This window comes from Lolium perenne, chromosome 5 (genome assembly GCF_019359855.2).
Source record: "Lolium perenne isolate Kyuss_39 chromosome 5, Kyuss_2.0, whole genome shotgun sequence".
Classification (NCBI taxonomy): domain Eukaryota; kingdom Viridiplantae; phylum Streptophyta; class Magnoliopsida; order Poales; family Poaceae; genus Lolium; species Lolium perenne.
Genome location: NC_067248.2, coordinates 262,300,842 through 262,319,795, shown reverse-complemented (window position 1 = coordinate 262,319,795; position 18,954 = coordinate 262,300,842). Strand labels below are relative to the sequence as shown.

At 43.8% G+C, this 18,954-nt stretch overlaps 4 protein-coding genes and 1 long non-coding RNA gene across 5 annotated transcripts in view; 3 read left to right on the top strand and 2 right to left on the bottom strand.

The window, feature by feature from the left end:
• The first annotated feature begins 1,157 nt into the window (after positions 1 to 1,157).
• Positions 1,158 to 3,357, top strand: LOC127302920 (uncharacterized protein At2g39795, mitochondrial-like). The gene is made up of 4 exons (XM_051333648.2): positions 1,158 to 1,434; positions 1,509 to 1,846; positions 1,939 to 2,128; positions 3,001 to 3,357. Exons 1-3 carry the CDS (start codon positions 1,246 to 1,248, stop codon positions 2,096 to 2,098), a joined length of 687 nt encoding a protein of 228 aa, XP_051189608.1. The 5' UTR covers positions 1,158 to 1,245; the 3' UTR covers positions 2,099 to 2,128; positions 3,001 to 3,357.
• A 6,526-nt stretch (positions 3,358 to 9,883) lies between these two features.
• Positions 9,884 to 10,587, bottom strand: LOC127298403 (cell number regulator 13-like). Its single transcript, XM_051328265.1, has one exon. It carries the CDS (start codon positions 10,582 to 10,584, stop codon positions 10,012 to 10,014), a length of 573 nt encoding a protein of 190 aa, XP_051184225.1. The 5' UTR covers positions 10,585 to 10,587; the 3' UTR covers positions 9,884 to 10,011.
• Positions 10,588 to 13,819: 3,232 nt separating this feature from the next.
• On the top strand, positions 13,820 to 15,038 carry LOC127298402 (uncharacterized). The gene is made up of 2 exons (XR_007849736.2): positions 13,820 to 14,603; positions 14,714 to 15,038. It is a non-coding gene; the product is annotated as an uncharacterized lncRNA (long non-coding RNA).
• A 2,036-nt stretch (positions 15,039 to 17,074) lies between these two features.
• On the top strand, positions 17,075 to 18,885 carry LOC127302919 (uncharacterized; the record flags this gene model as incomplete). Its single annotated transcript, XM_051333647.2, is given in 5 exon segments — positions 17,075 to 17,544; positions 17,636 to 18,319; positions 18,470 to 18,549; positions 18,638 to 18,709; positions 18,795 to 18,885. Coding segments are annotated over 5 exon segments (1,248 nt in total), but the record flags the coding sequence as incomplete, so codon positions are not given.
• A 10-nt stretch (positions 18,886 to 18,895) lies between these two features.
• LOC139831841 (uncharacterized) overlaps positions 18,896 to 18,954 on the bottom strand; it is a 6,445-nt gene continuing 6,386 nt past the window's right edge. Inside the window, exon 13 of the mRNA XM_071821188.1 lies at positions 18,896 to 18,916. Coding sequence (XP_071677289.1) covers positions 18,896 to 18,916 — 21 coding nt within the window. The remainder of the gene's footprint in view (positions 18,917 to 18,954) is intronic.

Below are 18,954 nucleotides of genomic sequence, written 5' to 3'. Positions count from 1 at the left end.
GATGTTAAAAATATGACGATTCGATTCTTAAAGGTTCAGAAGCTATATGTTCAAAATATCACATTTAGATTCTGCAATTTGTAAGAAAAAAAGAATCAAGACCACATTCAGATTCCAAATTATATCCTTGGGAAAAATGATGCTTAAAATACAGTGGCAAAAGAAGTACAGATTAAATCCGAAAATAGCTCAGTTATAAAGTAGATATTCTTGTAAGTTTTTAACTATCTTTTATCTGGTAGTGGATCTATGTTTCTTTAGCATCCAGCTGATTAAGAGGGGGATTTTTGGATTCGTGGTAACATACGACAGTGCTCCACTTTTCACGTCCCCAAAGCTCAACTGCACTTTCCGGACCCTATATAAACACTCGCCCATGCAGAGAAATACCTCCCCTCAAGCTAAGTTCTAAACGCGCACATGGATGAAGACCTGGAGCGCGCTATAGCCCTGCTGTCCATGGCCACGACGGCACTCGCCGACTACCTCGCCGAGCCTTCCACGTCGTTCCGTGGCGTGCTTACCCTGCTACCTACGCTCGTCACGTTCCTCGTGGCTCTTCACGGCGTGTACAGGAGGGTCATGGCTATCAACGACAGGGACGCGCTGCATCCTCGCCCGGGCGGCGCCGCGAGGCTCGAGCAGCTGCTCGTCCTCGCCGCCACCATCGCGACTATCCTCTCGGTTCTCGTGTAGCTAGCCTGGTGAATAAGAGGCCGGATGTACCTTGATGCTGTGCTGTGCTGGGCTGGGCTAGCTACTTCGCTGTACATCTCACACGCACTGTCTTCTCTCCCTTACGCATGTATTGATCGTTTCTGCTGTGCTCATTTTTGCCATGATCGACTGATTGTACAAACTTCGAAGTTTTTTGTTAATCCCTCTAATTCATATTAGTTGATATACTAATGCTGATATATTTTAGTTCTTGGTAGATCCATACTAGTGGCAAGTAATATAGGTCGAAGGAAGTGGATGGTTTGCTCAAAGCTTTAGCTGCACGGTAAGACGCGAGAGTTGGTGGCGATTTTGCGTGCAAATTTTTAGTAGGTGTAGGTACTACGTTCTTCCCTGCATGAAAAGCCCAGCACGTATAGGCAACCATTACTCACGTCTCAGCCCACAGCACAAACTGCAAGGCCCAGCATCCCTTGGGGTTTCACACAGACAAGCCCAGCCGCCGCCGGTCGCCGGTAATCCCCACCGGATCCTCCCCGCCGCGGCGGAAGCAGAAACCTCGACCACATGGCGCGGGCCCTCCTCCGCCGCGCCCTCTCCCTCGCCCCCGCAGCACCGCCCGGGCTCCCGTCCTTCTCCTCCTCCACTGCCACCGCCACCGCCGTCGCGCCCCTGCGCTCCCCATTCGACGACCGCCTACTCCGCCTCCTGCGCTCCGAGATCTCCTACATCTCCGACCGCCGCCCGCCCTACCGGGTACCACCCCCTCCTCCCCATCCCTCCTCCCTCCATTCCGCTCCACCTGACGATCCCCCGCCGCCCCCTCGCAGCCACCGACCAGCTTCAAGTCCTTCGCCGTGGAGGACCGCCCGGGGGAGCAGTGGGTGCGCCTCCGCGCCGCCCACGGCGGGACCGACGAGATCAAGATCGACGCCACGCTGTTCGACGGCGCCGCGGAGCCGGGCCCGGACGCGTCCCTCTTCCACCGGGTCGAGGCGCTCGAGCAGGGGCCGCGCCTCCACCTCAGCCTCATCGTCGAGGTCGCCCGCGCCGACCGCGTCCTGGGTTTCATCTGCTCCGCCTGGCCCGACGACCTCACCATCCGCCATGTGCTCACCCTAAGAGGAGCCGGCGCCGCTGCCAGTGACCGCAGTTGGCGTGACTTCGCGTACGGGCCAATTCTTCAGTGTTTTCTTGCCTTGTTACTTCGGTTGGTTCCTGTGGTCTCTGAATTTTGTGTGCTGTGGCTTCGAGGTGCAGGAAGCTGGAGCCTGCGGAGAGGGAAGCGGTGAAGAAGTTCCTGCAGGAGAGGGAGGTGGACGCCGAGCTCGCTGAGTTCTTGCATGAATATGTGGCGAACAAGGAGAAGATGGAGATGCTCCGGTGGTTGAAGACGGTTGAATCGTTTGTCGAGAAGTAAACTATGGAGCTGTAGGCATGATGGTAGCAGGTGAGATGGCCGCACTAGTGCATATGTTCAGAGATAAATGTCTATCTTAAAACACACTCATCTTTAGACTTCAGATATTGCTGGTAAGACAGCTACAAATAGACATACTTTCTCGTGGCAAGGAAACATGATCATGATCTATTATAATTCGTGAGTAGTGATAAGAAATAAGCCATGAACATTTAGTGATGAGGAACTAGGAAGGAAAGGGCCATCTTCAGCAGTTATTTTCTAAACAGAGTTAGTCTCTGGGGCCGTCTGTGGTAACTTTCACAGGTAGTCTGCAGATAGAACTCGGTGACTTAATCTGTGTTTGGCAGTCACCAGTTCCATTAGTGTCAAAGGAGTGTTCTAGATTCGTGAGGTTATTCACCTGGGTGAAATATTTATATTGGGAACCATGAACATTGCCTTGACTTCCCATTCCATCTAGTCAGATGATCCTGCACGAAAATTACAAGCTCAAAGCTGATATTAACTCTTGTTTTACACAATTCAGCTACAGTCAGTTCTTGACTCTAAAATCAGCATTACCTTTTATTTTGGAGCACTTCTAGTGTAGATTGTACTTTCTGAAATGGACATCTGCAGCCTTACATTCAAATGGTGTCCAGCCTTTACGTATGGCTTACCTATACATAATGTTATACATCCAAGGTTAACATGGTTAATTTCCGGTTAAGGCAACTGGGTAGGTTACAATGACATCATGCAAATATTCCAGTGTTCTTTTTTGAAAATATTCATCACTAGAACAAGAAATTGGTGTATATTTATGGGGCAGCTCATAACTAGTTATTGTTTGCTTCATTCAGTCTTATTCATCTCTTTATCGATGCCCTAAATTTGTGAACCTCTCTTTGCAATTGTAGGGCTGCACCGCTGGTTTAAGCATGGTTTGTGTTGGATCATGTTACCCACAGAACTGATAATGAATCGGTTCCAGCAAAAGATGCCCAGAGATGTCCTCATGAACGCCTTGTTATTTATCCATCTCTTTCCTCTTTTACGACTACGTACTTATTTCTGAAGAAAGTAGGTTGAGTTTAACCATTGGGTTATGGCTTGTCAAAATCATTGTTTGATTTGGGAAGCCACCGAGCTACCCTATTGGAATATTATATAGTTTCTTTATGCAATATACACTAATACAGACTAATCGGATTGGTTAGCCCACTGAAATTACATGTTTCTTCTCCTTTTTGCAATATAAAATTGGTTTATTTTGAGTCGTTAGTCGTTTTGTGATTTGCAATGTACTCAGTGTTGGTACTCAATCTGATAAGGGTTTGCCCGAAGTTTGTTCAACAAAAGCGTCCGGAACCATATATATTCTTGTAGTTGGATCGGAGTGGATATTGGTGGGTTGCTGATTGAATGCGGATATACCATACCAAATTGATTGATCGAATTGAAATGAGACAGACTTGGGAAAAAAACAAAATAATTAGGCAAATACTCACATAGGAAGACAACTATAATTCTAGCATACGGTACTTTGACTTTCAACCTTGCTCAACCTTGCTTCCGTCAGTAAGTTAAGAGAATAAAGACATAACTTAAGCTAAAAGCCAAGCATGGCGAGATGGTGTAAATATAACCTAAATAATAATCAAGCCATGAGTCTACCGGAGCTAAATATTTAGGGCTATACATGCTTGCCAAATGCATTCGTAACTCAATATTGACTAACTCTGAGATTCATCTTAGCTTTTGACTTTCAACCTTGCAATAGTTGTGAAGGATTTTACCTTTCAACCTTGCAGGAGTAAATTAGTTATGAATACAAACACATAATTTAGGCTAAACCCCAATGACGAGATGTATAAATATAAACCAAATAATTCAGCCATCAGTCTAGGTGGTACAAATTTAGAGCTAGACATGCTCAACAAATGAACTTGGTAACTCAAGCTCTCTGGTATTGACCTTGGCTGTTTACTCGAAAATGAAATTACACCATTTAAGATATTGGGATAATCATAATTAATTTTCACATCATCCCCATCCTTATGATATCTGTATACCATATCCTATATTGTTTCTGGGGCCCCACTTCAGAATCAGGTAACCGTATCTGCCGGACTTTAAAAATTGGATATGGGTAGCTTAAAATAGGTTCGGATTAGAATTCGGCATGGAATTTATCATGTCCATTTACACCCATAGAAGTACTGTAGTAATAGGCCCAAACAATAAACTAGCATTGTATGTCATACTTCGAAAAAAATCCAACGCATTACAATTCTCAGAAATTCTTATGAAAAAATCTCTCTTTGATTAAGGAATATCAGAAGTCGCTAAATTGGAAAAGAAGAAATAGATGGGCACATCCTCTTGAATACCGCGGAATTGGAAAAGTACATAAATTTGGATAAAATATATATGAAACATCAGACAAATATACAAAGTCAATCAAAATATTTGAGTAAGTGAAAACTTTCCTGCAAATGTGAGTGCAAGGGAATCCTTTGGAAAGTTCGTATGGATTAAGATATTGTGTTCAAACGACAAATGTAGAAAAATTACTACGACACGATATCCTCAAAAATCCATGTATATAGTAAGGACCAACGAGAGTAGAGATGGAAACCAAGGACAAACTGATAGGTTAGTTTTATTGTAGTAAAGGACAAACTGCGGTTGACGCTCTATACAATCTAGAATTATGTATTTAGCTATAACAAAACTTGATAGTCCTGGACTCTGCAAATCGCCTCTTAAGTTATTTTCTTGACACGTACAGTCTAATTTTTTTGTAGATATTTAAAATGCTATAAGAAATATAGATAAACACATTATACAATGGGACATAAAATAATTTGTAGAGTAATGTGATAATATAGGTAATTGGATCTAGAGTGAAAACCATTACAATGGGAGATATCAAAATAACCAAGACAAGAAACATTTTTTCCAAAAAAACCATTTTCAATTTAGCACCCTGATATGTATTTGTACGGATAAATATTAGAGTGATATAGCAAATATGTACATGTTTAGGGAGTGAATTTATAATATTTATACCAAAAATGGTATTACAAAATATATATACAAATCAATAAATTAACATAACATTTACAATAACATGTATGGTGTATCATGAAAAATAAAAAAGTTTATTATAAACATTTCAAGTCCTTTTATATAAATGCAATTGGTCACAATTTCTGTATATTATGTAAATTTCCTTCCGAGCGGACAATTATGAAAAAGTGTATGATATAGGTAAATATTTAGCTACTGAGCTTGTGCTCGTCTGAGTCACCTTTTGCTTTGTTAAGTTGGCAAACAACACTATCTACCTATGGTTTAATTTTTTGTATGATACATATTAATATGATTTGTTACTCCATTGAACAATACATATCTTCTCGCCTTCCAAAATAAATAAATAAAATTTTTTTAGTTGTTGTGTCATTTTGTGATTACTGATTAGCGATGTTGTCGGTGGCTGATCAGGTTTAGCCCTAAGCTATGGTAGCAAGGGAACCTCATCTATAGAGTACCCCAAACATCCGAATGTAAAGAACTACGCATATCCAATTAGTACGATACTATGCCCAAGCAATCCAGTAGCAATGTATATCTACTAGCTAAGTATTTATGCATTAATAGGGATTAACGGAAGAACAACATATTAAGCTAAAACCGACAATGCATGGAAAGTATGTGGATTATGACTATATGTTTATTACAATACACATAACACTCATTCGTTTTATCATCTCCTACGATCGTGTACAATTTTTATGTTTGTTATCCTGATGATCGAGTCTCAATCTCTTACTTCTTTCATAGAGATCGCCACGTAAATACTTACGTGTGGCATCATGTAGTCCGTTTTCGTTCACTAACTAGTTGGAGACTTAAGGGCTTAAGGAAAAAAAAAGTCACAATTGCGTAAACTTAGAAAGATATTTTAGTTGGGTCTTGATTAAATTATTTCAAATTCTTTGAGTTAATTTAATTTCCTGGAGTGGTGTGTTATAACTCTCATAATTTTTTTATTGGATTTTGTTGTGGGGATATTTTTCTTTGCTTCTTTATGTTCCAAATTTCCAATAAATTATGTGAACTTCCTAGGATTTTCCGGAGTTCTTTCGTATTTTCTTTCGGTTTATTCCTTGAAATAAGAAAAAAAATGCTAAACACACCAAATCGGGGCTACCCTTTCTCATATTCTTTCCATTTTTTCTTCCATCTGCCTTATGGGATGCCCATTGTTCTTCCCTTCTCTTTCTTGTTTCTAGTCATTTCGTAACAGATTGTCTATTGGCCCAATAGTGACGGGTACTAGTACAAACCTCTCCCATATTTCACTATTTGTCCTTCTCTTCGCTCTGCCTGATTAAATCCAACTACACATCTAAGATTCACTGGGCCGGGCCATGCGGTGTACCCCTTTAGAGCCTATTTGGTTCAAATGATTTGCATAGGAATGTTGGAGGATTGCTTATAATGTTTTCCTACGATGTTCGTTTGATTTGTTGGATTGAGTCCCATGTTATTTTTTCTAAAGAATTATGTGTACTAGATTTCATAGTAAATCTAACATCCAATCATACCTCGTTTTCAGAATTTTTTGTTTATTTCCTACGATTAAATTCAACAAATTATTGTGCATATAAAATCATGTAGTATTAGAGTGATAGGCATGAAATTACAATCGCATGTTTTTCCTATTCATAAGTTTCGTAATACTGCAAAACAAAGAGGCACACAGTCTTCAATTATTCTAATCTTAGACTTTGCACTACCAGTCTACGATCCTACGGTCTAGAGAGAATGTGAAAGTGAGGTGTGAAACAAGGTACCTTTAGCACCGACCCGCACGTTTGGGACCCGGGGACGCTGGAGGATGATATCAAGGCCAATCATTGTATGTTGGAGATTTGAATTTAATATAGTGTTCAATTTATACGGTAGAGTTACATGAATTATACATGCAGAAATACCAGTAGTGATACAAGCTGTTTAATATCTGACACACGTTTTTAAGTGCCCACTAGTTGAGAGTGTTTAATACTCCCTCCGTTTCAATCTATAGTGCCTATAGATTTTCTGCATTTGTTTCATAATATAAAAGAATATCCGTGTTTATTTGCAATATCTCCTCCTTTTCTGTTTTCACTTTCCTTATTTCTCTCCTACTCCGCAAAGGACTCCACAGCGGGATCGAGGGATCGGTAGATCGAGAGTATTTCTGTGATCGTGGTTCGACTCTTTAGGGGATTTTGTGTTAAAAAATAAGTTGCGCTAATTACCGTGCAGAAAATCTATAGGCACTATAGATTGAAACGGAGGGAGTACTTGCATTAAAGTGGACTGCATCATATTAAATGTAACCAATCATCTTGCATTAAAACATTTTTTTTTCACCAGACACCACTTTTTTCACAAAACAAACAGAATCTCAGCTTCTAGTATAATTTTGAAAAACTATTGATTTACTCATGGTTCCCTAGTACAAGAGTAATTTTGAGAAACAGATTCTCCATAATGTGTGGAACGTTCTGCTAGCAGTGGTTAATTAGCTACGGTGAAGGGATTAACTTAGTTGATTCATCATGTCATGGGACAGACACAACCATATAACAGTGATTATGCACATAAAGCTCATAATCTGAATCTGTACTATGATAAAAAAAATTGAATATTGGAATTTATATAACTAGTTTTATTTTATATACTAGATTTTTTACCTTAGAACAAAGACTAAAGCTCAAAATTTAGTAATAATTAGACTTTGAACAACATTATTTTAAAAATATGGAAATATCTACTGGCAGCTTCTATCTATGGTGCAGATAGTAAAAATCAAAATCATAATAAAGTGTACACATTTGAAACACAAAAAAGTGTACACATTTTTAATAATCATAGATGGAAATAGTCAAAATCAAAAAAAAATTGAAACACAAAAAAGTGTACACATTTTTTCTATCTATGGTGCAGATAGTAAAAATACTAAATCATAATAAAATATTGCATTTAAAATTATTAAGTTAATGAATTGATTGCCTGCATGTTGTGTAATCCTCTTTCTGATTTGTCCATGTGATAATAATATTTAGTTCACCAATTAGTCGAAGAGTTTCTGGAAAATTTCATGAAGAAAAGTAACATTTTCTTACCAATGAACCGTTTGGCTGGGAAGAAAAAATTTACTACTACATTCTTTTTACCAAATAAGAATGAGATCAAGAAAAATCTGTACAGATCCAACGCACAAGGGAACTGAGAGAAAACAAAAGAAACTACACTTGTTTGGTCAAGAGAATCCGGACGAGGACGACTAGGCTGCATAGACGAACCCGCGCAGCTCCACGACGGCTCCGCCGCGCGACCCGGCAGCGAGCGTGACAACCTCGGCCACCACCGGTGGACACGAAGAGCGCGCCGCCGACCGCATTGTTGAGGCCCACACCACCGCCCCCGCCTTCGCCGTGGCGAAGGAGATGACCCTAGCGAAGACATCTGGCGCGCCATTGCCGAGCGAGAGGAGCGTGACCCCGGCCACGGCGGGCGGAGAGGCTCTCGAGAGAGGCGTAGAAGGACTCGGACGCAGTTTCGCCGATGAGGTAGAAGAGCAGCACCAGCCAGAGCAGGACCACGGTGTACCCGACGGCCGCCGGCGCGGCGCCGAAGCCGCAGTAGAAGAAGAGGCGAAGGTAGTCGATGTACCCCGCTGGCGCGCACGGCGTGTGCGCTATGATAGGATGTACGAGCACCTGGCCTCCGCGCCGTCGAGGTTGCCGCCTTCAGGATGTGGCAACGGAGCGATTTCGCCGACGAATGCATGAGCCGGCGCTGGCACGGAGCTTGACTGCGACATCTAGGCATGCGGAGCGATTTCGCCGACGAATGCATGAGCCGGCGCTGGCGCGGAGCTTGACTGCGACATCTAGGCACGCTGAGTACTGCTGCATAAACGATGGTGAGAGTGGAGCTGTAGGATGTTCTAATGAACTGATTGTGGATGGATGGATGCGGGAAGGAGAAGGGGGGCGGGGGCTAAAGAAGATGAGACTGTGCAGTGGTACAGGTGACCGTTGGCCGGCATTAAGTCGTGACCGGACCTTCCTTCAGTTATTGCAAAGCGCGTGAGCGAAATACATCGAATACAAACCGAGCTAATCTGTGGGGAGCCAGAATATGTACTTATCTGTTAATAAATTCCTAATCTTGAACAAGGTGACGGGCGCGATTTCATCCTCGCCCGTTTGCCGGGTTCCGTTGGGTATTTTCGCCTCTAGCACCCCTTTAATAGTAACTATAACGTGTGAATACATAAATCTTATTAGCGGGGTTAGTTTTGGGTGAACCGGATTGGTATTAAGCGAGTATGAGATAAGTCAAGCTTTTGCTACATTCCAAATGAACACATTTCAGTCATGTTACACTAGTACTAGGGAGCTTAAATTCCAAAAAAATCCATGCACTTGTCGAAGAAGCGAGTTCTAGCAACTAACAATAGAAGAAGAGATGATTGAAGGCAAAAAAACATTTGCTGACACTTAATATAATCTAGAATTGTTTGTGTAGTTAGACCTAAAATTGATATTTTGTGGAATCTACAACTTGTATTATGTAAAAAAAAAACTGAACATGCTATACGAAAAGGAAATAAAATAATATATACAGAAATGTTATAATACGGTTTTTCTTAAATTTGTAGTGTGATCGGTAGCAACGAGATATTTTTATACTAAGTATATTCACTACAGGGAGGGACGACTCGCTGTTATACCATCATGCTGTGTATCACCTCCACGAGTAAATTTGTAGTGCAATCGGTAGCACGTCAACTTTAAAAGTCAGCGGCTGTAAGAAAGAAGAAATAAGCCTATTCTCCAAATTTCCCTACTGCTCATTGATTGCTAGCTGCAAACGAGGCTGAGCGCCCTCTCGGGGTTGCCTACGACGTCTTCCACCTCCGGAGCGGGAGTGGCCTCAGATGAGAGTAGCAATGCAGGGGAGGTTGGCCCTGGCGATGGTAAAACGCTTGCGCTTGAGTGATCTGAGAGCTGGCGCTGGAGGTGGCACATTCGGTCGAGGCGGCGGGTTATGGCGATGTGGCTGACGACGGGGAAGACGATGAGGTAGGCGTCGATCCTGCCCTGGACGTCCCGGAACCTCTGGGCCTGCCTGCCGGCCATGACGAACCGGTACGCGGCGCTCCTCCCCTGGCAGGATTGCACCAGCCCGTGCGCCTCCCGGAGCGCGTCGTCCAGCCCGGACAGCGGCAGCGCCAGCTCCGGGTCCTGGAGCTCGCGCAGGTGCGGCAGCAGGTCGGCGATCATGGAGACGCGGCGCGCGAGCCGCTCGCACTTCTTCTTGTTCCTGTGAGCAGTCTCGGCCGCCTGTATGATCATGGAGATGAGCCCGCCAGCGTCCACCCCGACCATCTGCGCCACCGTCGCCGCCTGACCCAGTCCGGCCAACATCGCCATCACAGCTGCGGCTGGCTAGAAAGATACCTGTCACGTACAGAAAAAAGTCAGCGGAAGCAAAAAACTTAAGAAGAAGATCAGAAGAAGAAGAATCATGCACAAAAGACCTGGCGCCGCGAAACAGAGATGAGAAGAACACGCTCTGTGTTGGTGCTCCAACAAGACTGGCGCCCGTATATTTATAGAGAACTGGTACGTGTCCCTGCTTGTTCTGGTCAGATCTCATCTCTCTGTGATTCCCTCTTCCACCCAACTAGATGAAAGACCAACAAAGGATGCGATCGAGGAGATAGGAAATAAAGGAGAAGAGAGAATGTGTGTCTAGAGACGTGGCAATGGGAAACTGTACGTGGCGGAAAAGCCACACCCAGAAAATAGAGAAGAATAGCCCGGAAATGCACCAGAGATCCTGAGAAAGGTAAAAGTAACAGCAGCGAAAGAGGATGAAACAGAGTAACAGACCAAGCATCAAGCAACGACCAACGCTCAGCGGTAGAAGGAAAAACTACCCCCGAGTTGAGTAGAATAGTGGTAGAAGGTTTTCACCCGTTCGAGTTCCAACTCTCAGCGGGTTTCCTTCTACTGCTCCAATTCGCTATCTTCTCTTTTCCTTTCTACCTGTAATTGCTGTTGTAAAAAAAACCTTGTTGTTTCTGTTGAGCAATTAATGAAACAGGGGTTATAGCCCGGTTGGAAAAAAAAGGATCAAGCAACGACAAGAACTTTTAGTCTTATCGTTAACAAAAGCATCCGATCATGCATCTGTTGTCTCCCGCTGCAAAGTTTTCTTAATATATGTTCCCTAATGGGAACGGTGAATAATTGATCTTTGGAGCAGAGTGCTATGCTTCAGCTTCATATACAACTGATATGAGACAAGTCCCTCCTTTATTCGAAATAATAATAACACTTTAGAGAGAATCCTTCTGCGTCCTTGTCCTCAACCGCGCAATCAAAGACTAATCTGCGCTTGCCTCTCTTTAATTTTTATTCGAAACATGCTACACTCCTCTTTCCTTTACTTGCGTAACGAAAATACATAGTCTTCAACCAAATAAACAAAAGAAAACACGGAAAGGGATGAGACTGACTTTTCAGAACCTGGGTGCATGTGAACCCACTTTTTTCAAAAGTGTGTTTGTGATGTAAAAACATGTTTTAAAAATCGAAACACAAAATGAATGCAAATGTGATCTCAAACATGTGCCATGGACATGAGTTTCGTGACGAAAAAACCTTTTATTTTGCCTCGGCAAAAAAGTGAAATTTTGCAGGGCTATATAGCAGTATATATGTGACGTATTTTGTCTTTTTTAGATTCTAAAATAAAAAAGTGGTTTCTCCGTGAAAACTTTCTACGCACACATGGAACATGCATACATACCCGTTATTTTTATCTCAGAATTTTTTAACAAGTGGAAAATGCATTTCCCACCTGGGTTCACGTGCACCCAGGTTCAACTGGTACTTTTCCGGAAAGGGATCAAGAATAATCTTCGCTTGTCTAACTAATCATGATGGATCTTTGCAACAGGAGGAATAAGATAACCTAATAAGTCAGGGTGGAAAGCGGCACAACTTTCTTTTAAAGTCCATCACGCATCTTCAGACTCTTCCCCTTCCTCGCTTTCTCTCCTGCCATGCCGCTGCTTTTTTACCACTTACTCACCAATATCCCTCTGTGCGATGGAAAAATATTCTGCATGTGAATGATTTAGCAGAGGTTCTCTAAATATTGAAATCAGACGGATCAAATAAGTGAACAAATGGTTACACACACTTCAACAACGGTTGATGATGGTACAACTATCTTCGATTCTTTTGTTTGGAACTTATTAACCTCGTAATAATTTACATTCAAATTTATATATGCATAACTTATGAATGGGCATACTAGGTTTCTCCATAAGTATCTTTGGAAGGTAAAAGTGGCATTGAAGATTAACATCTTTATTTACTTGTTTACAAATCTCAGTTATTTTCTAGATTCATAAATGTACTTATACTTATATGCATTCTACTTGAAAGAATGCATATAAATATACTTTAGATTAAGAGGTATAAATTAATTGTGCAGAGTAATGATATGCTTTACTTAGGTTTATAGTGAATCCTCAATACTTTGTAGAAAGTATAGTTTCACCTTAGCACTAGAAAAATGTACTTGTAGTGATATGAAATTACTATATTAAAGTATGTATACATTCCTAATTATGTTAGTAATACATAAAAAAGAAATGTTGAAATTATTATATCAAATGATGCATCAAGAAACAATAACACAGCTTTAATAGAAGGATAAGGCACAAGAAGGGGAAAAAGTTTAGTATGAACATCTAAACTCGATATAGCTTTGAAGAATTTTGTTACTAGATTTACTTCCGATTCTAATAAATCAACATCATGACGCGTATGTGGTATCATCAATAATCAAAGTCTAAATACAAAACATATGTTGCAGTTGTTTTTTCTCTGAAGTTGTAATCTGGTTGGTTTTAGCAGGATTGGTATACTTTATATTGTTTGGCATAAACCTAATAAATACGTGAGGATTAACTTTTGTACAACACAAAAATCATGTTACCACTCATGGAAAAATAAAGAGACGAGTCATTATATTGTAATTTGTATTTGAGTTTCATTTACAAGTTTCAACATTACTTTGTTTTATACTACAGCACATAGCTCTCGAAGTAGTTTAAAATTTACCAATTCATCACATTGACCGGTTTCCGCCTATTGGGACTAGGTCATCGTGTATGCTAGGTTTCTCACCATGCCATCCAAAACTAAATAACATCATCTAACTCGTTATTTTCTAACTCAAAGCTTGAAATTGCTCAAATTTAATCGCACACAAGTTCAAAAATAAATCTTTTAACCATCAACAATTTATGAACATTACATCGTAACTCAGCTTTTCTAAAAGATGGTTTAGGGGAAACATGCTTGTTTAGTTTCATTCTTAGATTTTGTATTCAAATTTTGAACTGGGGAAAAAAAGGAAGTCCCACATAATTGAACGAACGTTAGACTAAACTAGAAACAGTTTGGGAGGAACGGATGAACGCTGGTGTTCACATGGGTACGTGAGCACGCGCTTCCTACCCGACACGTGTCTAACGTCATTTGTTACACCGTTAGCTTGTGAATCGAGGTGGGAACGAGTGTGTGGTCCTAAAATAAAGTTGCTCTCTTCTTAATCTTATCCCCTTTCCGAACTCCCCTCTCCTCTTCCTACGAGATGCAGTGCTTTCCCAGGCGTCTTCTTCTTTCCTAGGCGGATCCCCTTTCTCCCCCAAGTCCTTTCCCACGCCGCCGCCTCCTTCCCACCGGCCGCCCCGGCCCCCCCCCCCCCCCCCCCCCCCCCCCGCGCCTCCGCAAAACCTCAGAGTAGCGGCTGCGGGTCCGGCGTCGAGAACTCCGCCCGGTGCTTGCACTCGCCGCCGCCGACCGGAGCAAGCAGAGGCCCTCGTCCGGATGGAGCTGCACCACTCATAGGCGGCCACGGTGACGGCAGGGCGGCCCAAGCAGCAGCAGACCCCCTCCCCTACCTCGAGCTCCTCCGCAGTTGCTCCATAATTCCGACCATGGTGGCATCCCCTACCTAGAGATCCTCAGCGCCGCCCTCCGATGAGATGGTGGGCTGGTGGGGAACGGTACTCATCCTCAACGTCGAGCGGAGCCTGGACGAGCCGAGGCCGGAGGCGTTGGTACCAGACTTGTTCTTGGCAGTCTAGGCGAGGCCAGAGGCAGTGGCCCCGTTCCAGGTGACTCCGGGCCGTGCCTCCAATCTGGCTTCTCGTTCTTGATTAGACTCACATGCGAGCCGCCCTCTCTCTGGTCCCGCTCTAGTGCTACTCGTTCTCTGGAGTATGGAGCGACCATGGGAGGCACAGATCGACCGTCTCGGCATCTCAGTCTTTCTTCATTCATAGAGCCTTCTTTTATTATTGAATGGCTGTAGTAGTGTTTGATTCAGAGAATTAGCTCTTAGTATTGTGTTTGCTCTTACGCTGGTAAATTTCTTCCTTTGATTAACCCCCGGTTGTTCCATATTCCTTTGAGTTGTAAACAGAGAGATCAGTGACTTTTTTTTGATTCACTTTGTCTTTTCTTATTTTTTCAGATCTGCAAAACTGAGGTCCGAGGAAGAAAATTTTCGCTCGGGAAGATCTCGCGGGCAGCTAAAGCCTAACGTCCAGGGATGTGTGTATATTGGCCTGTATCAGCTCGTGGTGTCTTTTCTTGTTTGTGATGCTTTGTCTTGAAGAAGAAACTCGATTTGGTCTTCAATGATTATGTGCAATACCAATTAGAGCTTACTTGTTGATTTTTGTTGGGGTATTTGGTGTTTAATTAATTAGCGTTGTAGATTTATTTTTGGCTCGGTTTGTAAATCGGAGTTTATACTAATTAGCTCTTAAATTAGAGAAATAAAACAATTGCTCGCCCAGGACTGCAACGATAACACGGTAGCAAAGTATCTGACTTTCTTTATTCTCTCCATTAAATGGGTCCCATCCATGCAATCCCTCGCTTTGGAACCGTGTAGTCGCCGTGTAGTCACCGTGAGACAGCAGAAGAATCCAACGGTGGTGAAGAAGATCCGACGATGATAGAGGCATGCGCACGTATCCCCCTAACACCAAATCCACTCTTGGGAGGAAACTGCTTGCTTAGTCTCACCATCATTTTTGGGGAAAACATGCATGGTTTGATCGAGTCGGTTGATGCGATAATAGATGCGAGATTGATAACAGTGGAGTCATGGACGGTCAAAATCAGGATCAAAACAAGTTAATCGGAGGGGTAAATTAAAAAGGTTTTGACAGTTCAGGGTGTAATATTTACCACCTACCTTTATATTGATATATCTGGACCATTTTTGTTATAAATGCTTATTGGCACTACATCTTCTCTCATATGACTATAAGTGTTGTCCAAATTGCAGTGACACTTTCCCCTAGCACACCCTTCTCTCTCTCTCTCTCTCTCTCTCTCTCTCTCTCTCTCTCTCTCTCTCTCTCTCTCTCTCTCTCTCTCTCTCTCTCTCTCTCTTAGAACTCTTTTCAATGTTGCGCATCCATACATGATCTAGCCATTGTCTCCCTTGTATCCTAACCATGGTTCCCCGTATCATCTCATCTCATTGCGTACCCACCTCTATAAATTTTCAACACCATCTCCATGTTTGTTTCGACATCCATTCCTTGAACATTAGGAAGAAGAAGTCCTTGTATACCATTATGCGACGTAAAAATGTTATGGTTGCACATGTTATATCTCGTTCCCCGATGAACATAGAGTTTAAACGGATGTTTACTGACAATAATTGGGCAAGTTGGCTGAACTTAGTGCAGTGTCTAATGGGTGTATCTTTGACGGATCAACCGGATAAATTTTTGTGGAATTTGACTCCTTCGAAGGTTTTTTCGGTGAATTCTATCTACATAGATTTTACGAATGGTCATACCATTTTTCTGCGTAGGTATCTATGGAAGCTGAATGTAGCACACAAGATAAAGATTTTTATGTTTTTTCTTCATAGGAAGATTTTGCTTCCCAAAGACAAATTAATAAAAAGAAATTGGACAGGTTGTACAAAATGTGTTTTTTGTGATTCACATGAATCCATTCAACATATTTTAATGTATGCCTTTTTGCTAAATCCTTTTAGAGAGTTTTTTATTTCACGTATAATAGTACTCTTGCTAATATTACTAATGTGTTTGTTAATTGGCTTAATTGAATCAATACGAAAATCAAGGCTAGAAGTCGTATAGGAGTTTGTGCTTTGCCTTGGAAATTTTGGAATTTTTGAAATGATGTTATTTTTAACAAGACTAATGTTCCAATTTTTTTGCAGGTTATTCATCGGGCTTCGTATTTGATCCATTTGTGGTCATACCTTCTACCTACGGATTAACGGGATCATTTGGATACTGGATGCACTCGAATGATGGCGGTCATACATGCTACATTCAACCAGGTGCCGCTTAGATTACAGCATGCATAGGCAGTTTTTGCATGTTTGGTTCCGCTGGTTGATTTCATGATGAGACTTTGAGTGATCCATAATTTGTAAACACTGAATATTTGAAACTTATAATAAAAATGGTTGTATGCATCACTTTGATACAGATGCTATAGCAATGTTTCCCATTTCGAAAAAAATGATATGATAGTGGCAATGCACTTACACCCAATGTTGAACCCTAACCTCTCCGGCCTCGATTCCATCTTCATTCCACGGATTACAACCAATGTTGCGACGATGAAAAGGCCGAAATCGACCACCACGAGCCTAAAACACTTACATGTCAAATACTACAAGAACATATACAAACTGGAGTATGATACAACACGTCAATGGCCATTTAAAAAAATGTTTTTTCTTATGAATTAGGCCCCGCTTGCAGCCAGATCCAGCCGATCCCTCAACGGCTAGTTCCATTCCCCAACCGTTGGGCAGCCAACAAAACCATCTTCCCTCCTGTCGCTTCTGTCACCGATTCTCCGTCCTCCTGTCTTCTCCCTCCATCTCTCACGCTCCCTTGCTCCTCACCTCTCCCACAGGCCACAGCTCACCGGCGCAGCACACTCGCTCTGCTCTGTTCTTCACCGGCTTTGACAGCAATGGGGTACACGTACACGCCGACGTACTACTCGGGCCTGCAGGACACCATCGCATCCGTCTGCAAGTCCATCTTCAGCAGGCCCGGCCGCCGCCTCACCGCCGACCAGGCCGCGGCACGCCGCCACGCCGACGCGCTCAAGTGGCAGCAGGACTCCTTCCACCGCATCCTCCACCTCTCCGCCCTCCACCGCGAGGGCATCGTCCCGGCCGCCGACGTCCAAGCCTTCCGCGCCTCCGTCCTCGCCACCCTCGCCGCCACGCCATCCCCGCAGAACCCGGACCACCCGCCCATCCTCCGCGACAAGCTCCTCTTCCTCCAGGTACCCGCCACCAGCTCATCCTACCATGCACCTCCCCTTCCACTCGACGAGGCTGGAAATTGTACTGATCTTGGCCCCCGTCGATTTGCAGGAGCTGCTGCGCGCCAAGTGCATCTCTCCGGCGGAGTTCAACGCCGCCAAGAGGCCCCTCGCGCAGCGCCTCGCCGCGCTCGGGGTCGCCGTCGACTGCCCCGACGCGGACACCGCGCAAGGCCGGTCGTCCGCGGAGGAGTGGGCGGAGATCGACCTCCGCGACCCGCCTGCGCCGCCCGCTGCGTCCGACAACAAGCCCAAGCACAAGGCCTTCGTCTCGCCGTGGAAGAGCCGGGGCGGCGGCAAGAAGGACCAGGACCCGTCGTCGCGGCCGCCGCTGGCGCCGGTGGACCAGAACCACCACGCGTCGGTCCTCATGGCCGAGATCTCGCCGGCGGAGGCCTCCGGGAAGCCCGAGAAGGGGAAGAGGAGGCACCTCACGGCGATGTTCGGCGGCGAGAACAAGGAGCCCGCGGCGGACGGCGCGGAGGAGGAGAAGGGGAGCGTGAAGAGCAAGAAGAAGAGTTCTTGGGGGTTCGATGGGCTCAAGAAATGGAAGAAGGCAGGCGGCGGCGGCGGCTGCGTCAATGAGGATGCCGTCGCCGCCGGCGAGTGCGCCCCGCCGCGGTCTTCGTACAGCGAGTGCCGGCTTGAGGCGAGCCCCGCCCCGGATGCCAAGAGGGCCAAGAAGAAGAAGCTTCCGGCCGGCGATGTCTCTGCTTCCGATTTGGCCAATGACAAGGTACTGAAATCGTTGGCTCTTTCAAATTGTGTCGAATTGAATATCACTGCCATTGAGCGAAACAGCATCATTGGCTCACAACTCTGAAGATTTGTGAATGTCAGTACAGTGCTGTGTTTTGAGTGTCTGTATCTGAATTTTCCACTGAAGGTTTTGGTGGAGGAAACAAAGAAGGAGCTCTCAAGGATTCAGGCCGAGCTATCATCCACCAATCGGAACATCAACTTCTCGTAAATCTCATAAACTCTCCCTGTATTACAATTACAATTATATCTCTTGTTCGATGTGCTATAAAAAAGAGTGTTCTTGGCTTTGCAGGGATCAGCAGATTGAGACCATCTCCACAAAGCTCCCAATGGACAAGTCAGACCTGAACACATTCTTCCCAAAGTACATAAAACAACAATTCGCCTCAATCAGATATAACATCGTGTTTTTCGTGATTATGATACCAATGATCATGTGTGTTTTGCAGGGCATGGTGCGACAAGCACGGAGACGGCGTGATTGACGCGGCGAAGAAGGAGTTCAAGGGGCACGTTGAGGAGATGGAGAAGCAGAGGGAGGTGGACAGCTTCAACCCCAGGGCCTTCTCCGCTTTCGAGGAGGACAGCTTCAACCCCAGGGCCTTCTCC

What these genes read in the sequence shown, in the direction of transcription:
- LOC127302920 (XM_051333648.2), top strand. Translation starts at nt 1,246, where the DNA reads ATGGCGCGGGCCCTCCTCCGCCGCGCCCTCTCCCTCGCCCCCGCAGCA. An exon ending in ACCGCCGCCCGCCCTACCGG is followed by an intron (nt 1,435 to 1,508) that starts GTACCACCCCCT and finishes GCCCCCTCGCAG; the next exon opens with CCACCGACCAGCTTCAAGTC. An exon ending in CGCAGTTGGCGTGACTTCGC is followed by an intron (nt 1,847 to 1,938) that starts GTACGGGCCAAT and finishes TTCGAGGTGCAG; the next exon opens with GAAGCTGGAGCCTGCGGAGA.
- LOC127298403 (XM_051328265.1), bottom strand. Translation starts at nt 10,584, where the DNA reads ATGGCGATGTTGGCCGGACTGGGTCAGGCGGCGACGGTGGCGCAGATG.